At 40.5% G+C, this 19,699-nt stretch overlaps 1 protein-coding gene across 1 annotated transcript in view; it reads right to left on the bottom strand.

The window, feature by feature from the left end:
* Window positions 1-19,699, bottom strand: part of doc2d (double C2-like domains, delta) — an 83,742-nt gene that overhangs the window by 38,876 nt on the left and 25,167 nt on the right. Inside the window, exons 6-8 of the mRNA XM_061745179.1 lie at window positions 12,990-13,116; window positions 12,730-12,786; window positions 11,991-12,115 (exon numbers count right to left, since the gene is read on the bottom strand). Coding sequence (XP_061601163.1) covers window positions 11,991-12,115; window positions 12,730-12,786; window positions 12,990-13,116 — 309 coding nt within the window. The remainder of the gene's footprint in view (window positions 1-11,990; window positions 12,116-12,729; window positions 12,787-12,989; window positions 13,117-19,699) is intronic.

Genomic DNA, 19,699 nt, shown 5'->3' with positions numbered 1-19,699 from the left:
GACAAAATAAGAAAAATAGCTTTAGCTGAGAACCTGCCCCGGTCCTCAGTTGGAAAAGGGTGGATTCCCCCTCTCAGGGTCGGGAATCAGATATTGCCCCAAGTGGAGGAGTTCAAGTATCTTGGGGGCTTGTTCACAAGTGAGGGAAGAATGGAGAGGTAGATCGATGCGGATCAGTGTAGCGTGTGAAGTTATGTGGATTCTGCATGAGCTGAGACAAAGGGCGAAGCTCTTGATCTTCCTAAGTTTCTACTCTCACCTATGGTCACGAGGTGTCAGAAGGGACTAAAAGAACGAGATCACAGATACAAGCAGCGGAAATGAGTTTCCTCAGCAGGATGTCCGGGTTCTCCCTTAGAGAAGGAGTGAAAAGGGCACGCTGGAGGGACTATGTCTCTCGGCTGGCCGGGGAACACCTCGGGATCTCTTCAGATGAGCTGGACAAGCCTAACATGGAGAGGAAAGTCTGGGCTCTCCCGCTACTGCCCCCATGACGCCACCTCGGATAAGTGGAGGAAAATGGAAGGATGGATGGAGCTGCATATTCAGAGATGCAGTCATAAGGTGCATTTTCATTCCAATTTAAATTGTACAAACTGGAACTGTGAATAAAAATATGTCTAATGGAAACTCATTGATTTAGCAAAAACTCCTATATTTCACTTTTAACATTTGCAAGAAATGTTTTTTCCGGTGATTTGAAGAATGAATATTTTGAAAAACTGCAATGGAAATAGGTTTTTTGCATCTCGCATTTTCTTTTCTGTGGGAACTGACGCCTATTTCATAACGGAGGTTCGATGAACCGAGTTGAAATACTAACTCAGAGTTGACAAAACCTGAGTTGAGAAACCAACCAAAATTCTCTGGTTCCTTTTGAAGAATCTAGAGTCGGTTCTGTCAGCCAATGAAAAGGAAGAGATTTTCCTATTTCTTTTCATTATTATTAAAAGCTTTTATTGCAATTATACACAGCATTTAAGCACATCTTTCTGCAGGAAAGTATGACGGCTGCAGCAGTGAGGAAAAACAGTTAGTATTGGAGAAAATGCAGAGCGAGTGAGTGTGGTATTTAAATATTCAGTGACGGCTGCTACATTGCATGAGAGACAAGTGGTGGAATACAGGTGTATTATCCCAAAGATTTGCTTTCATGCAGGCACAATCCTGCCGTTGAACCCACTGCTCCTCCGTGAGATCATGGAAAATGAGCTCCCAGAAAAGCCTTAGAAGTGGGTGGATGCGTGTCTAATGGGCTTGGCCTGCAACGGTTCGTTGCAGGTGAAAATAGCTTTGTCCCATAACGTGACTTCATGCAAACAGTGTCATTTTATTGTTGAGTTTTATGAGCTTTTCTAAATAGGACTTCAATTCTGTTCTAAAACTGTTATAGACACATTGCTAGTGATAGAAAGAAAGCAAAAAGAAACGATGGGGATGAGGAAAAAGACATGTAGTGGAAAAGTTGATATCCCTTTTGAAATTTGTACAACCGATATAACCGACCTTAATTAGTGAAGACGTTAACTCCTGATATTGGGTATCTTCCCACTTGATGGATTTTAGCTGATCAACAGTTCAGAGCTTTTTTGATTGATTTTTGAAAAACAAATTCACAGTGCACCAAATATTTTCAGTAGCCGGCAGATCTGGATGCAGACGGGTCAATTTAGCACTTTTAATTTTTTACTTCTAGTGCTATGCTGTTGCAACACATGCACTATGTGGTTTGCCCTTGACTTGGTACAATAAGCAAGAAATTCCCGGAAAAAATTGACCATCGGCTCGGCAGCTTAAGCTTCTCAAAATCCATCATAGATTTTTAGTTATGAATGGAGGCTTAACATTTCTGTACGTTACATGTTCCATATGCAATAACGCACAGCACTACCATCAAAGATGCCGGCTTTTGAACTGTGGGCTAATTATAAGCTGCTTCCTTTCATCTTTAGCCTGAAGGATGCGACGATTTTCAAAGAGAAATCTCTCTCGTGTCAGACCACGGAACAGTTTTCCTCTTCGCTTCATCCAATCGTAAATGATTTGAAGCACAGGGAGGGCAGCAGGATTTCTGGATCTTATCATAATAGTATCTTCTGCCATTTTTCGCTGTTTCGCTGTTTTGATTTATTCCTTTCACGGTGACATGTATGGATTCAGCAACAAACTTTTTCCACTGACATTCGTCTTCGTCCTCAGATGGTGATAGCCACAAATTCTTATTTGAAATCAGTGCCTTTACACTCTTTGAGAGTGATGAAGTCTTCCCCATCTTTGCCACTGAAAGACTCTGCATCAATGCTTTGAATCCGAGCCTTTCTAGTCAACGAGTCCAGCAGAGGCACTGCAGCACAGTTTAGGAGCATCCCAGAAGTAATAATCTGCTCTGCTCCACTAAAAGGTGCATATACAGTTTATTTTGGCTTACAGTTGAGTCTCATGTGAGCTCAAAACCTTTGGTTGGGCGCCTTATGTCATGGATCCAGCTGATCAAGCAGAATCTTGGAAGCGCTCTGCTTCGGAAATCTTCCTTCCTGGTCGGACCTGAGGTCAGCTGAGGATGGAGCAAGATCTCAGTGAAGAACCTAGCCGTTAGATACGATTGTAGTTTACACATTAATTATAATGTCCAAATGAGCTGCAATGTGTACATGTGTATACATGTACACATTGCATATATATATATATATATATATATATATATATATATATATATATATATATATATATATATATATATATACATGTACACATTGCAGCTCTATATGTGTATATATATATATATATATATATATATATATATATATATATATTTTTTTCCCCGCACTATAAGGCGCACCTAAAAGCCTTAAATTTTTTCAAAAGCTGACCATGCGCCTTATAATCCGATGTGCCTTATATATGGATCAATATTGAGCCCCAACAGGTCTCGCAACCATGGACATATATACGTATTTTGAGCGACGAAAAATAATAAAATATATTTATTCTAATATGTCAAGATCACAATAATCTTCCAATTTAGAACTAAAATATTAAAGAACTAACACAATAAAATACACTTCAATTAAATTCTTAGTTGTTTTTTTTGTAATTTATTTTCCCAAGCCACTCGGAGCCGCAGTATAAGGATGAAAGTATAAGTATAAGTATAAGTATAAGGCTCCGGAGCCACGGGTTGCTGACCCTTGATCTAATGGATGCATAACCGTAACCCCAGCCTCTACTGTAGCGCCTTATAATGCGCCTTATATATGGAAAAAAGTTTTAAAATACGTAATTCATTGAAGGTGCGCCTTATAATGCGGTGTGCCTTATAGTGCGGAAAATACTGTGTGTATATTATATTATATATATATATATATATATATATATTTCAAAAGAAGACAAGGGGTAAGAGTTCATTCGTCCGTAAAAACATCACATTTGGCTTCCACAACACTGTTACAAAGCAAACTAAACTAACACTAGATGCTCATACCACACTGCTTGTCACATTTTCCAGAGATAAAAAGAACGCACCAACAACAAGAAGGACTACTTCTAAATAAGAGGCCGTTTGCAGAGAAAAGAAGACTGTATATTAACATACTGTTGGTGGTGCAGATGGCTGGAACTCTCTCACAGCATGAGCTCTAGTTCTGAGCTCAACGGCAAACACACCAGAAGAGAACAGTTTAATTTTGTCAAGAGAGACGTGTAATGATGGATTTTCTTTATTTATAATCCAATTATATCTAGTCCATCTGACTTAAGGAGTCCAAAATGATCTTAATATAACAAATATATCTTTAGTTGACACACCAGCCTACAGTATTAATTACCTAAGTGGTGATATTTGCTTTAAATGCATCTTTTAAAACCAAACAAGCAAATTGTCCATGAAATAGCAAAATGGAAATAAACCTAGAAGAAGATTTATAGCCAGTAAAGTAAGGTACATTAATTTAACAGACTCTCGTATTTACTATTGGTCCCTTGTTTGCATTATGTGTGACTTGTTCTAGTTTGTTTGTTTGTTTGTCGATCCCATATTGTTACAGAGGTAATGAGCCTCAGACGGAGAAGCAGATTAGCATCATGCAGGGAAACACATAAACATTTTATAGTTTTACTTTGAGAGTTAGTTACTGTAATGAGAGGAGAACTTTTGATTTAAAAATCTCTCTCTTATGCCTGGACATCATCAAAGCATTTGTTTTCTTTTATGTAGATTTGATTAGAGGCCAGTTTCATTCTCTGCCAATACATTAGACTAAAATAATGCATGTTTGACTTCAGGTGAGGACTTCATACGCCACTCTGATGTTAGTAGTTCTGAACTCATAAATATTGCTGTCAGTCTCCGACTCTAACAGTAATGACTGATATGGACACATCTTTTAAACATGAGAATAAAATCGAAACATAAAGCTTTTATCTTAATCGATGGGCGTGTTTGCTTCAGGTTGTGAGTTATCTAAATGGACTTGAGGGAGAAAGATGCCAACAAGTGATTAGAGAGACTATGAATCTATGACAACCCCACTGTGTGTGTGTGTGTGTGTGTGTGTGTGTGTGTGTGTGTGTGTGTGTGTGTGTGTGTGTGTGTGTGTGTGTGTGTGTGTGTGTGTGTGTGTGTGTGTTTATGTAAACTTATACTAACAAACTTTGTAAACATTCTGCTGGAAGGAGAGAATGTGGCAGAACTTACTGATGTAAAGACCAGAGAAAGAGAAAGAAAGGAGAAGGTAAGGAGAAGGGCGGGTGATGGAGAGTTAAGGGAAAGAGAAAGGAGTGGGTGATGGAAAGAGAGGGGAAGGAGAAGAGTGGGTGATGAGAGAGAAGGAAAGATAAAAGGAGTGGGTGATGAAGAGAGAAGGGAGGGAGAAAGGAGCGAGTTGTCGAGAGAGAAAGAAAGAGAAACGGAGCGGGTGATGAAGAGAGAAGTGAAAGACAGATGACCGAGTGATTGAGAGAGAAGTGATAGAGAAAGGAGCGAGTGGTGGAGAGAGAAGGGAAAGACATGAGCGAGTGATGGATGGAGAGAGAAGAGAAAGAGAAAGGAGCGAGTGGTGGAGAGAGAAGGGAAAGACATATGAGCGAGTGATGGAGAGAGAAGGGAAAGAGAAGGGTGAGTGATTGAGAGGGAAGGTAAAGAGAAAGGAGGGGGTGGCGGAGAGAGAAGGGAAGATAAAAGGAGCAGTGATGAAGAGAGAAGGGGAAGAGAGATGAGCGAGTGATGGAGAGAGAAGGGAAAGAGAGATGAGCGAGTGATGGAGAGAGAAGGGAAAGAGAGATGAGCGAGTGATGGAAAGAGAAGGGAAAGAAAAAGGAGCGGGTGATGGAGGGAGAGGGGAAGCTACAACAGAAGGTGAAGAGAGGGGAGGTGAACTCTCCTGGATGGGAGTCAGATTTACTCCAACAGAGTAAACGTAACATTAGAAATCATTTTTCAAATTCTACTGAAGACATGAACATCTGGAACGTGCACATCTGGGGACTAACAGTCCTGATCGGGGCTGGGATCGCCTCTCGCCTCTCGCCCCTCGCCCCCTTCCCTGCTCACTGCCCTGTGGGGGCGATGGGGCCGACCGCTGTCTGACCACTTCACATGTGCTTTCCTTGTCTTCTCTGTTCAACAGTTTAGACCAGGGGTGTCAAATGTGCGTCCCGCAGGCTGCATAGTCATCATAGACCTGATAGTACCTTATGTTCCTGGCAGAGCTCTCCGTTCTCAGGGTGCAGGTTTACTCGTAGTTCCTAGAGTATCCAAATGTAGATTTGGAGGGCACCATTACTATGGAACCAACTTCCAATCTGGGTTAAGGAGGCTGACACCACCTCCACCTTTAAAACTAAACTTAAAACATTTATGTTTAGTAAAGCCTATAGTTAGTGTTTAGTAATCTTCTAGCTGGTGTTGATAAATCTCTAGGTAGTGTAAACTCTAGTGTGCCAGAGTCGTTCCTGTAGTTTCTTGTGCTGGCCCCCCCTTCTCCTCCCTTTTCTCTCTTTTGTCCATGTTGCAGCATCCTTTGCCAGACACCGGAACCTGCAGCGTGGGAGTGAGAGGGGCAGGGTAACGGCCCGGGCAGGCGGGGGAGAGGTTTGTCCGTGAAGACTCCTCTCCCTGGCCCTGCCCCTTCTCAAACCTTTCCCCGACCCTGCACCCCAACCTGGGACTTGATGATTGGGCCGGAGCTTCGGGAGCTGCGTGCTGGCCTGCGGTCCCCACCCCTGGTCATCCCGTTGCTGCTTCCACCTGCCTGCTGTGCTGCTGCCGTCCCTGACCCACCAGTCTGGCCCTCGGCAGGAGGGTCCCCCCTTATGATCCAGGTCCTGCTCAAGGTTTCTTCCCTCCTAAAGGGGAGTTTTTACCTGCCATTGTTTATGTAATAACTGCTCGGGGGTCATGTTCTGGGTATGGGTCTCTGGAAAGCATCTAGAGACAACTTTTGTTGTATTAGACGCTATATAAATAAAATTGAATTGAATTGCATGCGGCCCGAGAGAGGTTTTCATGCGGCCCACGAGAAGTTTCCAATGCAAAAAACCGAAATGTTAATTTACTAAAAAGGAAGGCATGAATGATTGCCATGAATCGCAGCATATCCGATAATATATTTCTTCTACAAATCCATCGTAATTCCACAAAGAGAGCAGTTTTCAACATGTTTTTAGTTTTCTAGAATGCATTTGCTGATTTTATTTCTTTGTAGACGGTCGTTTATTTTTATTAACTGGCTACTATTATATATTTTCGCAGGAAAAATATCACTGCTAAAAAAGATGATAGAAGATATTTATTTGGAGAATTTCAGTTTTGAATACGAGGATAGTGACAAAGTAAAACAGTTAAAAAATAAGTGCTGACTTTTTCGGCACACTGGCGTAAATATCCGCACCAATTTTTAAAAATAAATACACTTAATTGTACTGGAAAAATCTCTAAATCACAAAGAAACAGATGTAATAAGATAATACGATTTTGCTTTTAATTTAATTTCCTATAAAAAAGCTAAATATAAAAAAACATCCTTGTTTCTGTTTATCTTTGTAAAATGATATTAAAAGTATCTTAGATAATTTGAAAAAAACGAGAAATTTCAAGAAAAGATCCTGAAGAAATATATTTTACATAATTAGAGTGTAAACAAAGTGCATATTTCCTTTAAAATTAACTAAACTGATATTGGATTAGATAACAATAGTAAAAAGAAAAGAATTAGAGAAAAATTTTCCGCACCGTTTTTGTTATTTTGAGCGTGCGGCCCGCGAGAAAAAAATTGGTCAAATCCGGCCCGCCAAGCAAAATGAGTTTGACACCCCTGGTTTACTTTAGACGGTATAAAGTAGCCACTTTTAAAGAATACAAACACAAATCTCCTTTGAAAGAGATAAACAAATCAAGATCTGAGTGTCTACAGTTTTGGTTTCCCTCATATACCGGTGATAGCACCAAGAAAAGGTTTTAAAAAAAAATACTTCAAACCATTATACGTTTCTTTTGGTACAGTAATCGTACCTGTCCTCTTTAATCGGTCCGACCCTTCTAAGCAGTGAAAAGGAGGGTAAGAACAACAACTGAAAGTGAGAGCAGAATAAATTATCCAGACTGGCTGAGCGCCACAGCTGTGTGATTCTTACAGATCTACGGGGAAGAGGGTGTAGAAGTTCAGAGAGACACTAACAGAAGCTCAGAAGAAAAGCAGCGAGCAGCTCGTGTGTCACTCTGGCTGACTGGTTGTTTTGACTTCCTGTCAAAACTGGCTCAGGAAAAAAAAAGAAAAAGAAGAAGTGCCCTTGAAATATCATCACGGGAGTAGTTTCAGCTTCTGCGCTGGAGTTGGCATTGTTTACAGAGTTGGATGTCCTGAGTGGGAGCTCTCCCGTCCTGCAGTGCTGATATTAAAGCATAGCGGCCAGATAAGAGACGGAGCGGCGTGGGTTTTCTATCCCTCACCATCCGTACAGGCAGGCTGGCTCAGGCATGCAGGGAAAGATACTTTCCCTCTCCATGGCTGCGCGTTTTAGTCTGTGAGGACCTGCATCATCTGACATAAATACAATCACACTGAACAGTGCAGAATAATCAGGACATGGAGTCTGCATCCACTTCCATCCTGCCACGCGATCAATACCTTCCTCACGCGCTGAGGACTGCCGTGGAGGAAACCCAATTACAACCTGAATAGCAGCTCTGAAGTGTTTTGATCTGAGTGCATACCTTTCCCTTATGCAATGAAATCTAGGAATGCGAATAATGCGTGTGTATTTTTCAGGGCCGGTGGGTGTCGTGCCACGCTGCTTTCACAGCAGGGCGTGTGACTTCGCCCCCTCAACCCTGTTAAGCTGGTTAAAAGGCAAAGGAAGTGTGAAAGGAAGCAAGTCCGGATTCAGTGAGGAGGCTGAGCCCTCTGAACTCACCTGTGTCCACATCAGCTCAACCTGCAGAACAATGTGCCACATTTACATTTCCATTCTCTACATCAGTGGTTCTAGGGCTGGGCGATTTTGGACAAAAATAAAATCCCGATTTTTTTCTCTGAAAACCCGATTTTCGATTTGATTTTTTTGGTAAAACTACAAAAGACAATGGAATAAATTGTTTCAAATATTTTATCTTTATTTTTAAAGAAAAATAGCAAACAAATTTCCCTATTGGGAATGAAGTGCAATTGAAAGATACTGTAAATCCTCCTTGAGTTTAGTAAAGTGACAACATTTACAATTTTCTTGACCAAACAAAGATGACTAGACGAGCTCTGTCTGTAATGCAGACAGCTCTCTTCTTCTTTTCCAGCTATATGAAAAAGAGAGAGGAAAATCGATTTTCCTTTTTTTAACAGTGCTTGATTAATAAATCGAATTTAGATTTAAAATCGATTAATCACACAGCCCTAAGTGGTTCCCAACCTTTTATGACTTTGTTTTTCTCCAATGTCATCAATGTATAAAATACGCACAAAAGGACATACAAATATTTCTGAAAAATGTCTCTTTTAATATGAGACCAACATTTTTTAACATTTTTCCTTTAACAACCTGTCGGAGTAGATTAAATGTTGAGTAATGATATAATAATAAGGAATGAAATCATTTCCTGTGTTTGTCACCAGTGTATAAAAAACAAAAAAAATATTCAAGACATTCATAAATTATTCCTAACAATGTCTTATGAAGGACTCATTCACAAATATCATTTTTACAACTGCATAATTTCAAAGCAGACAAACTTTCGTGCCCCCTCAGAGATCTCTGGCGCCCCCCCAGGGGGGGCCCGGACCCCATTTGAGAACCACTGCTCTACATTATCATTATTATTATTACAGTGCAAAAACAGCCCATCTAAAAATTAGCCTCATATTGCATAAATCTAGTTAATCATAGAATTTCCCTTGGGGATAAATACAGGTAACATGTTTTATTTTAAGCTATGTCTTTACCAATGGGGTTTTTAAAAATCTTCTTGACTAGAATCCTAAAAGTTAGCAAAATAGTCTAAAATATTCTTCTAATTTCCTTCTTACAAGGCTTTAGAAATGAGTTTTTGCAGCATATTTCCTAGCAGCAGCAACAACAACAACACCAGTTTGATTCAGTGACACTGAAGGTCAAACATGAGGTGAAGACCAGCTGGAGTCGTGCACGGTTCTGCCAGCTGGAATCGTACGTGTTCATCATCCACCTCAGTCTACCCCTGAATAACGGCAACATGGACAGTCGAGTAAAACCAAATTGTCTTTTGTGAAAAGTTCCAGCAAGTATAAATAGAAAAGTGAAAACTAAGTGTATTTTCTGTGATCCACAAGATGCTCTGAAATCCATTTAGCAAAAATCCAGCAAAATGTGTCCTTTCATCCTTGAATGTGGGTCCAGTCTGGATCGTCCAAGAGTGTTTTTGGGCTTTCAGTCTGAATAAGCCTCTAAAGCAACAACTTTTCCACCATAAAATTGAAAAATCTCATTTCTTCCGACATTTTTCATCAACAAGTCCTGGAATCCTTTTCTCTGACTTTGTAGCCCGGCCTGAACCGGCCTGGATCCCTCTGGTGATGCCGGCTTCCAGCCTCTCATTAAGTCAACATAACACACTCCAGCATCAGTGACTCAGCTGTACATCTTTTGTTTTTCTCTCTTTTCCCTCCTCCTGGGATACATACGGCGTACTTCAGTGTTTACTCTCCATCTTACCGGAATAAATGAGTATCTTGAGGTTTGTTGTATTGAACACAATCCAGTCTGCTTTGCTTAAAAACAAACAAACACTAGTTGGATCACTGTTCTCCTTTCACTCTTTGTGTCAAAGGAAGCGGAAAAGAGAAAACGAGTGCAACCGAGCAACGGAGCGGACCTGGGTAACAGATATTGGACTGGTTTTTACTTGTTTGCGAGAGCTATGAGAACAAATGCAGTTCTGAACTTATCTTCTTGCTGGACTTTATGTGATGTATCAGTATCTTTTGTTTCTGGTTTTGATCCTGCAATAAAGATGTCCACTTTCTAATTCTGTCTTTGCCAGTTTTGTCAACAAACCTGTTCCAGTCCAGTCATAAATGTACGGACTTATTTCAGAGCGCTGGTATTGAAACTAGTGTTTTCTGCGTCGGTTCCTTTTAAGTTGTGTCGGCTATAACGTCCTCAGAAATGTTCAATATGTGAAAGGTGAAGTTTTGTAAATCTAGTCGACTCGCTGTTCTTCGTCTGAAACCGTCTGTGTATTTCTATTTGTTGGCCAGATGTTAACTAATTTATTTATTTGCTTTCAGTTTTATTTATTTTAGATGCCATAACCGTTGGTCTCCGGTGCTGTCGGGTCAGAGGATGCATGGTTAACCCCTTGATATCTGATGTCAAATATACACCTTTTTGACATTTCTGCACGAACCCACAGAATCAAAAAATGTAATAAAAAAAATGTAAGCAATTTAAAAAATTCTAAAAAGAAAAGAGGTACAGTAAATAGAAAAATACAATTACCTAATGTATCAATATAGGTACAAAAAAATATTAATTAGAAGACTTTTACATTTTAACATCTAAAAAGAAAAAAAAAACTTTGCATCTTAAAAATTATAATTTTCTGTGTATTTTTTCATATATGTCCAGGCATCCAGGCGGTTATATGCAGAGATACAGAGCGTGGGCTTTATTACAGCTCTCTACTCTGCAGCAAAAGCTGGGATTTCGCCAGCCGTTGCTGTTTACTCAGATAAATCATCCTGACTGATATCAGGAACTTCCTAGACCTTCAGTAACTTTACCAATTGTACTGGATTTGTGCTGCTTGTACATGTCCGGCTATCTGTGGGCACGGATACATGCGTAACCCGTATTTACAGTACAGTACTGGCACAGGGGACACCAAGAACAAAACAAACACATTCTCGAATCTTCCTTTTTTTCATAACCTCTACAAGACTGTCTCAGAAAATTAGAATATTGTGATAAAGTTTTTTATTTTCTGTAATGCAAAAATGTCATACACTCTGGATTCATTAAAAATCAACTGAAATATTGCAAGCCTTTTATTATTTTAATATTGCTGATCATGGCTTACAGCTTAAGAAAACTCAAATATCCTATCTCAAAAAATTAGAATATTCTAGGAATCTTAATCTTAAACTGTAAGCCATAATCAGCAATATTAAAATAATAAAAGGCTTGCAATATTTCAGTTGATTTGTAATGAATCCAGAATGTATGACATTTTAGTTTTTTTTAATTGCATTACAGAAAATAAAGGATTTCACAATATTCTAATTTTCTGAGACAGTCCTGTAAATGGCAGCTGATGGTTTGACCATGGACTGAGTTAATGCTGCGCTTCCCTGCGCATGTTTACAAGAGTGACAACGCCACTGACCCCAACGCGCTGATCTCACATCAACACTCCATATTTCTGCTGCTTCGTAACAGCATCCCAGCAATCACTGCACTAATTAGGAAAAGCACGAAATAACCTGCACACTAGGACAACATGTGCCCGTACGCCAAACGTGACTTACATTTTGACGAAGGGGTCAGAGTAGCCGTTGGAGTCCATGGCGGCCAGATGGGCGCAGCGTATGATCCCCACCAGCAGGCAGCTCTTCTCCATGTTATAACACAGCGACACCAGGATGCGGCCGCGCTGTGCAGACGAAACATATCTGCGTCAGAAACACCCCTGATATTTCCCTTTATAGTGACTGAACACCATGAAAACGTCCTTTAAAAACTAAAATAAGCTACAAGACAAAATGAAGAAAATGTTTGAAAACTGAATATTTGTGATTTGTTACAGTATTTTCACCATTTAGATCATAGTGCGTATCTGGAAGTTTCAAATTAAAGCTTGTAATTAAAGGTCTTATCTTGGCCTGTGCAAAATGACAACCACTGCGTTTGCCCTTTAATCTCCAGGTTTAACCATAAACTGAATCTAATCAGAGACAGGAGCTTTTTAGCTTCTGAGAAGAAATGGGATTATAACAGTTAGAGGCAAAAATCGCTACTAGACTGATGTGATTTACACACTTCTGATGTTCATTCACTGCTCATCAGAGTATGAAAATGCATGGCTCAGACGAAGCTTAAAGAAGTTTCATCAAACTTCCCCCCCCACCCCTTTTTTAGATGGTGTGACATGACTGATCAGAACTGCTGAAAAGATAAGAGGAGTCATTTGGAAACTACTGTGCGCCATGTTAACTTGATATATGTTATAAGATTGACAAGGACGATAAAGCTGACGGCCCGCTGTACCTCCTCCTCTGCCACCACTGCTCCCGGCTCCACCGTTTGATTGTTGGCTTCTTTATTCTGAAAAGATACAGAGAGGAGTCTGTGAGATGGTGAGTGTGGCCGAGCCTTCAGGCGAAGAACTGTTACACATAAAAATGCAGCATTTCAGATTTAAACCTGACAGTCTCAGGGGAATCATCAATCTAGGACACAAACACGCAGGATATGTTTGTCCGGGAAAGCTCAGTGAGAAGCCACGGACAAACATACACGACACATACCTGTGCAATTCTCTCCAGGCCCATGTTGTAACGCTTGTTCTCGCCCTCTCTGAGCTTCTTCAGAGCCACTCTGACCTCGCCGATGAATTCATTTCTTCCGAGTCTGTCCATGTCACATACACACAGCCTTCATACAGAAACACACACGCACATACACACACAGATAGGGAAGAGAAGCAGGTGGATCAGTGAAGTTGATGAATCCAGCGATATAAGACGCCTGAGCGAGTCTTATCTGAGCGAGCGAACACTGCATGGTTTTTTAGTGAGTAACCTCTCAAATGATGAGATGGGCTGTGATTGCTGTGACAGAGAGTTCACGGCTGATTTCAGTTACTTCACATACACCAGATATTATTTTGCTATGAATGTTAAACTGACTGTGTTGATTCAACGGCATTGTTGAATGTCATATTTACATGGATTATTCATGGATTGTCATATTTACACTGATCAGCCACATTTTTTGCACGTCCTTGCTGGTGTCCTGACTCTGTTGCCCTCCCATCATCATAATTCACCCCTTGGCAAAGCCCCTCCCTTTGCTCATTTCTTCCAGTACTTTGCCTTCAACAACTAAACATTCTCAGTTTTCTGGGAGGGTTTTGAACACACAGTGTAGCCCCAGAGCATGCCTTCAAGAAATGTAGTAGATGCAGGGCAACGGAAGAAATGTTGCTGTAGTTTTAAGTAAGAACATGTATTTTACTGTGTCTTTGAACCTTGAAGTTTTCTTAGTCTTAAAGCCACACTTGTAGTAACACCAGTCATGGCCACTTGGAGGCATGTAGATATATTGTCTTGACAAAGAAGACACTAACAGTACTTTACTCATGTGTGGGCGTGGCCTGCCATGTCTTGTAACAAAATTCTGTCCCACTATATTGCTACATACAGTACCTTTAACCAAGTATTGGTTTTTAATGCAATTTAATGCATAACGAATTGGTATATAACTATTTTACAGTAAAGAAAATCTACATAAAGACAGAGGTCACAGTAAAGACAAGACAGAAAAAAAACAGAAGTCTTAAAGTTGGACTCAAATTACTAGACGAATGACTATCCCTCTCCGTTTTACTTCAGCCTTTACCTGGTCGACCTGTGTTCAGCTCCAGTAGCCCTTGTTCTTTTGTTTTGAGTCATTTAAATGTGGTCCAGTCGGCAGGGATTTTAGCGGTACTTTATATTTTCAGAACTCAATCATATGTATATTCCTAAGCCAAAGGGTACAAACCAGGGGCCTCATTTATAAAGCTTGCTTGCGCACAAAACAGGGCTTGAACCTGTAGAGTGACTGAGGACCGCGTTAAAACGACGCAGAACCATAAATCAGCCTTAAAGGTTTCACACGCGCAGGTAAAACTCATTATATATAAAAAAAAATCTGTGTCCCTTTAGGGGCTCGGTACCTCTTGGCCTCCACCTTCAAATCACACCACTTCTTTTTTATTTCTACCACAGATCTGTCCATGGCACTCACTGCGTTTAGCGCAGCAACGGCATGCTGCCACTCACTCACTTTATATACTATTTATACTTTTACTGTGACCACCAAATAATGTGGTTTTCCTGGCCTCCACCTCATCCACAACATCTCGATCTCAGTCTCCGTGAAATTCAGTGGCACGGTCGGCTCGACACGTCTCATTCATCCTGACGCGCAGCAGAAACAGGCTGCAGGAAGCCGCTGCGCATGCTCAGCAGGCTCATTCATATGAAAATACAGTTTGCATTGACCATTTATGGTATAAACTGGGCGTGTAGATGGCGGGATATGAGGCGAATTCAGCTGCGCAACCTTCCAGCTGGACTGTGATTCATAAAGCGAACATTGCGTGCAAGTGTGCGTGCACACGGTTTTATAAATCCGGATTTTTTTGTGCGCACGCCATTTTCTGCTTTTTGGTGCAGGTGCACTTTTTGTCAGGCTGGTGTATGGTGAGGACCCAGATGCAGGAGAGAGAGAGCGGGAGGCAGAAGTTCTCAAAAAACAAGGATTTATTCCACATAAACAAAGCGCTGCTGAGAAGGATCTAAAACAGAAACAGGGATCACAAACCTGGAGGACAACCGTGGCAGGAAACATGGAGGGCAGACCAGTGCGGACCGACAGGGAACAAGGGAATAACAAGATCAGATATACTCAGGGGATAACGAGACACGACGAGACACAGGTGCAGACAATCAGGGCAGATGGGACACAGGCGGGGCAAAACAGAAACTCAAAGACTGGGGGGGAAGTGTCAAACCCTGACACTTTTAGTATGGATCCTACACACTCTTTTATAAATGAAGCCCCAGGTATTTATTTTTTATTAATGTAAAAGCATATTCAATTTTGTAAGGCCAATCAAGTGCCTTTACTGTATGGACGGATAAAGGCGTACAAAAACGGCATGTTCAATTCAATTATAAAATAATTTGCAATGACAGTTAAAGTAATAACTGATACGAAATGGTTGGGAGATAATTAAAGTTATTTGCAGGTGGCTGTGTAATGTGATAACATTACTAATGAACAGTACTCAGCGGGTAGTGCAAGCTGAAGGATAAAACTGTCGGAGAATGAACTCCGCTCTCTCCGTCCACGATGCAGAGCAGTTTGAGTCGGTCAGTGACTTTGAAGTAACATCTAAACTGAGCAAATGTTCCTGTCAGGGATGTCTTTATTTATCCTGCTGACATCTCAGGCCCTGATGCTGCTGTGACAGCAGATGGACCAGAGATTTTTCAAAAAGAAGGGTCTTTTAATCCCTTCCTTAATATATATATATATATATATATATATATATATATATATATATATATATATATATACCGTATTTTCTGGACTATAAGCCGCTACTTTTTTCATAGGTTTTCGACCATGCAGCTTATACAAAGGTGCGGCTATTCTGTGGATTTTTCTTCCACCCCTCGGGGCGCTCTAACCGGAATTTAGAATCAAAACTAAGACAAAATAAATGCAAAGAAGAATACGCTACTTCTTCTTTAGCAGATAGAAGTAGGTAGAAGCAGATTTCAAACAGATAAATAGATAAATAAATACTGGTTATTTTCTCTTGGTTTTGTCCCGTTTTAATCAGCAAAGTTGCTGCCATGTTAAAAGACACTGTTAGGAAAGGATCTATTTAGGTACATACATGTAGATCATTTACAGTTCAAAATCCTTCTGTACATGTAGTAAATATCTAATCTAACAACATAAATATCTGTGGCTTGCATATTTTTTTTTTTAAATAGAGCGGATGCGGCTTATATACAGGTGCGGCTTATAGTCCAGAACATACGGTATATATATATATATATATATATATATATATATATATATATATATATATATATATATATATATATATATATGGTGATAGCTGATGTAATATCTGATAATTGGTGTTTGGTTAAATTGTTCATGAAGCTGATAGGTGTACATAAGGAATTAATTAGTAGCACATGTTAAAGGATGCACAAGCTGTGCAGATATTTTTTTTTGTTTTGTTTTTTAATCTTGAATCTTGAAAAGAATGTAGCATTTCTACAAAGGTAAAATTTGCTACATCTTTTCCCAGCAGCTCTGTTGTTTGTGTTTCGAAGCAGCACTGGAAGCTGTCAGGGTTTGACACTTCCCCCCAGTCTTTGAGTTTCTGTTTTGCCCCGCCTGAGTCCCATCTGCCCTGATTGTCTGCACCTGTGTCTCGTTGTGTCTCGTTATCCCCTGTGTATATCTGGTCTTGTCATTCCCTTGCTCCTTGTGGTTCCGTACTGTGCTTCCCTCCATGTTTCCTGTTTTTGCTCCAGGTTTTGATCCCTGTTTCTATTTTTTGATCCTGCCAAGCAGCGCTTGTTCTTACCTTTTTGTTAATAAATCCTTGTTTTTTGAGAACTCCGGCCTCCCACTCTCTCTCCTGCATCTGGGTCCTCACCATATCAGCCTGACAGAAGGCCCGACAGAAGCGTCTGTTCACTTTGAGTGGAGTGATGTCTTGTGTTGCTGTGCCGAGTGACCACGCAGCAAGTGCTAGCCAATGAGATGGTACTTGGACAGGGGGCAGTTTCAAAGTACGCGGCTCATTTGCGGATTGAAAATGAAGACATTTGATTGTTCGTTGATATGATATGATGAAGGGTTGTTGTGTGAGCGGTACGTAAGACTATCCATTATCCCTGGATGGGTCGCCAGTCCATCAGAGGACCACATAAAGTCATTCAACCACCACACATTAAATCACCACTTAGCCTAATACACATTTTTGGACCATGGGAGGAAACCAGAGCACCAGGTGAAACCCACACAAGCACAGTTGAGGACATGTAAACTCCACATAAAAAGACCCCAGCTGGGATTTGAATCAGAAACTATACCGCTGTGAGGTGACAGTTGTAACTAGGGGTGGGTATTGGGAAGGACCTCACGATACGATACGCATCACGATACTTGAGCCACGATACGATACAAATTGCGATATCCCGATTATGCGATATATCCCAATATATCGCGATATTGTACATAGTTCACTGAAAAATTAAAAAAATGCATTACACATCTTAAAATCCAAGTTGTATATATGTACATCACATGATAGTGTTAATGCATTGGACAGACTGAGTCAAAACAATGTAATTCAAACTTTCCATTTTAATTATGCAACATATTTGCATGAAAAAACACACTGAAACACAATGAAAAGTGCAGTGTGTGCATTATTCTTAGATACAAAATACTCAAAATAAAATGCAGTGTTTCACCCACACTGAAATTGAAATCACAAAAATACAGTACAGCTACTTGCCCCTGACTTAAAATGACAAAAATAAAATGCAGTGTCTCACCCACACTGAAATCACAAAATAAAGTGCAGCTAGGGGTGGGCAAAAATATTGATACGGCAATATATCGCGATACATACATTGAATATCGATATCGTATCGGGAGACTATGTATCGCGATATATTGCCGTATCAATATTTTTGCCCACCCCTAGTTGTAACCACCAAGCCACCATGCTGCCCTGTTTGTCAGGCCATTGTTTTTTTTATTCTTCCTTTCATTTTCACATGCTCTCTGGTCAAAGTCCCTCACACAATTACACGTTTTGATAGCTGACAAACGTTGATATGACATGTATGTGGCTTTCTGAAAATGTAAAAAATGACAACCTCTTTATCTGGCAGCGGAGCAGCTCCCAGGCAGGTGCCATGGAAACTACATAATGGGTACTATTGACTCGCTCACCTGTGAGTGGTTTGGATGTTGTAGGTGTTTTCAAACAAATAAACACAATCACAGCTGAGTCATTGTTGATTTCAACAAAGTCATGTTTTCTCCTACTGTTTAAGTAGGTTTTTTATCTCCAACTAAGCCCTAAAGAAACTCAGGAGCTGGCTTTTGTCAACAAACTGGCACCACAGGGTGAACAGACTCCTTAAACGCCTTTCTCCTCTTTTCTTTTTTTTTTTTCTTTGCAGGAAATCTAAAACTGGAAAACTGGGGGAGAGTTTGTCAGGAAATATAGTGACTTTTTCAAAGAAGCATTGGAAACTTTGGGGAGAGCTGGTTTCACATTTCGCAGCAACCTCCAAGTCCTCACAGACTCCCCTGCATGTACTGTATGACAAGGCAAAGGGAAATAAATCATCCGACAGCCGTGGTCATGAGTCAGAGCTATCCTGAAGTTTCTGCTAGAGATACTCATCAGTTATGACTAAAAGGCTGGAACCAGCATGTCAAATGTCCAAATGTCAGGGGACGGGAAGAGGAGAAGGAGGGAATAAGGTGTTTAAGGGAGGACAGAGAAAGAAGACTGCGCTCCAAATTCATTTTAGAGGAGCAGTATTGTTGCAATACCAAAGGAAGATACTGATATGGCTGGCTTCTATTCAATTTAGAGTACATCTTAAGAGGAAATGGAAAAGAGCTGAAGACTAATAAAGCAGAGGATTGTGTTTTTGTTACATGTTTACCACCAAACTTCCAGTAACTTTTTGTCTTTAAAGTACAAAATAATGCAGCAAACTTATCAATATGGATGTTTTCTTGGCTCGTTTTATCAAATATACAGTATCATAGCTGTGTAAGAGATAGACAGTAAACTGTACAGCCTGAGCGATGACTGTGGTCTGAAAATTTGGTGTTAAAGATTAAGTGTGGATGACTTAAAACATTGTTCCAAGAGGGTGTGAGATTCTGAGCCGATAGCAGCCCACATAACAGTTTGTTGTAATTGCCTGGACTTGTCTGCGAACTTGGACTTGTAGGGAATGTGTGGAAAATGGGGCCCCATGTGGCATTGTCCATCAGTGTGATGGTGGACCCAAGTGAACTGCTCGTCCCATTTTGATGGACAACATAATTGAACCCAAGTGGATAATTCACATGGGGCCAATGTGGATCCAGTGGACAATCCTACATTTTTCAGGCCGTTTATATCTCCGATTGACTACACGAGTAAATGCTGGTTGCCAGGATGGACAAAAATTTCTTTCCTACACATTTCTAACATGTTTGAACGAATAAACATAACTTTTGAAGGTTAAATACTGGCCGAATCCGGCCGCTTATCTGGCCAATGAGGCCAACGCTGATAATTGAGCAGCTGACAGTGGCAAATGGGAAGGCCACATGGGTGGTAGCTCATGCACGCAAGACATCTGTTCACCTCCTCTCCATCCCAGAAAGGCATGACAGCTTTCTTTTCAAATCTGCACCT

Source organism: Cololabis saira, chromosome 1, assembly GCF_033807715.1.
Source record: "Cololabis saira isolate AMF1-May2022 chromosome 1, fColSai1.1, whole genome shotgun sequence".
NCBI classification, from domain to species: domain Eukaryota; kingdom Metazoa; phylum Chordata; class Actinopteri; order Beloniformes; family Belonidae; genus Cololabis; species Cololabis saira.
The sequence above is the reverse complement of the archived record's forward strand: the minus strand, read 5'-3'. Positions and strand labels throughout refer to the sequence as shown.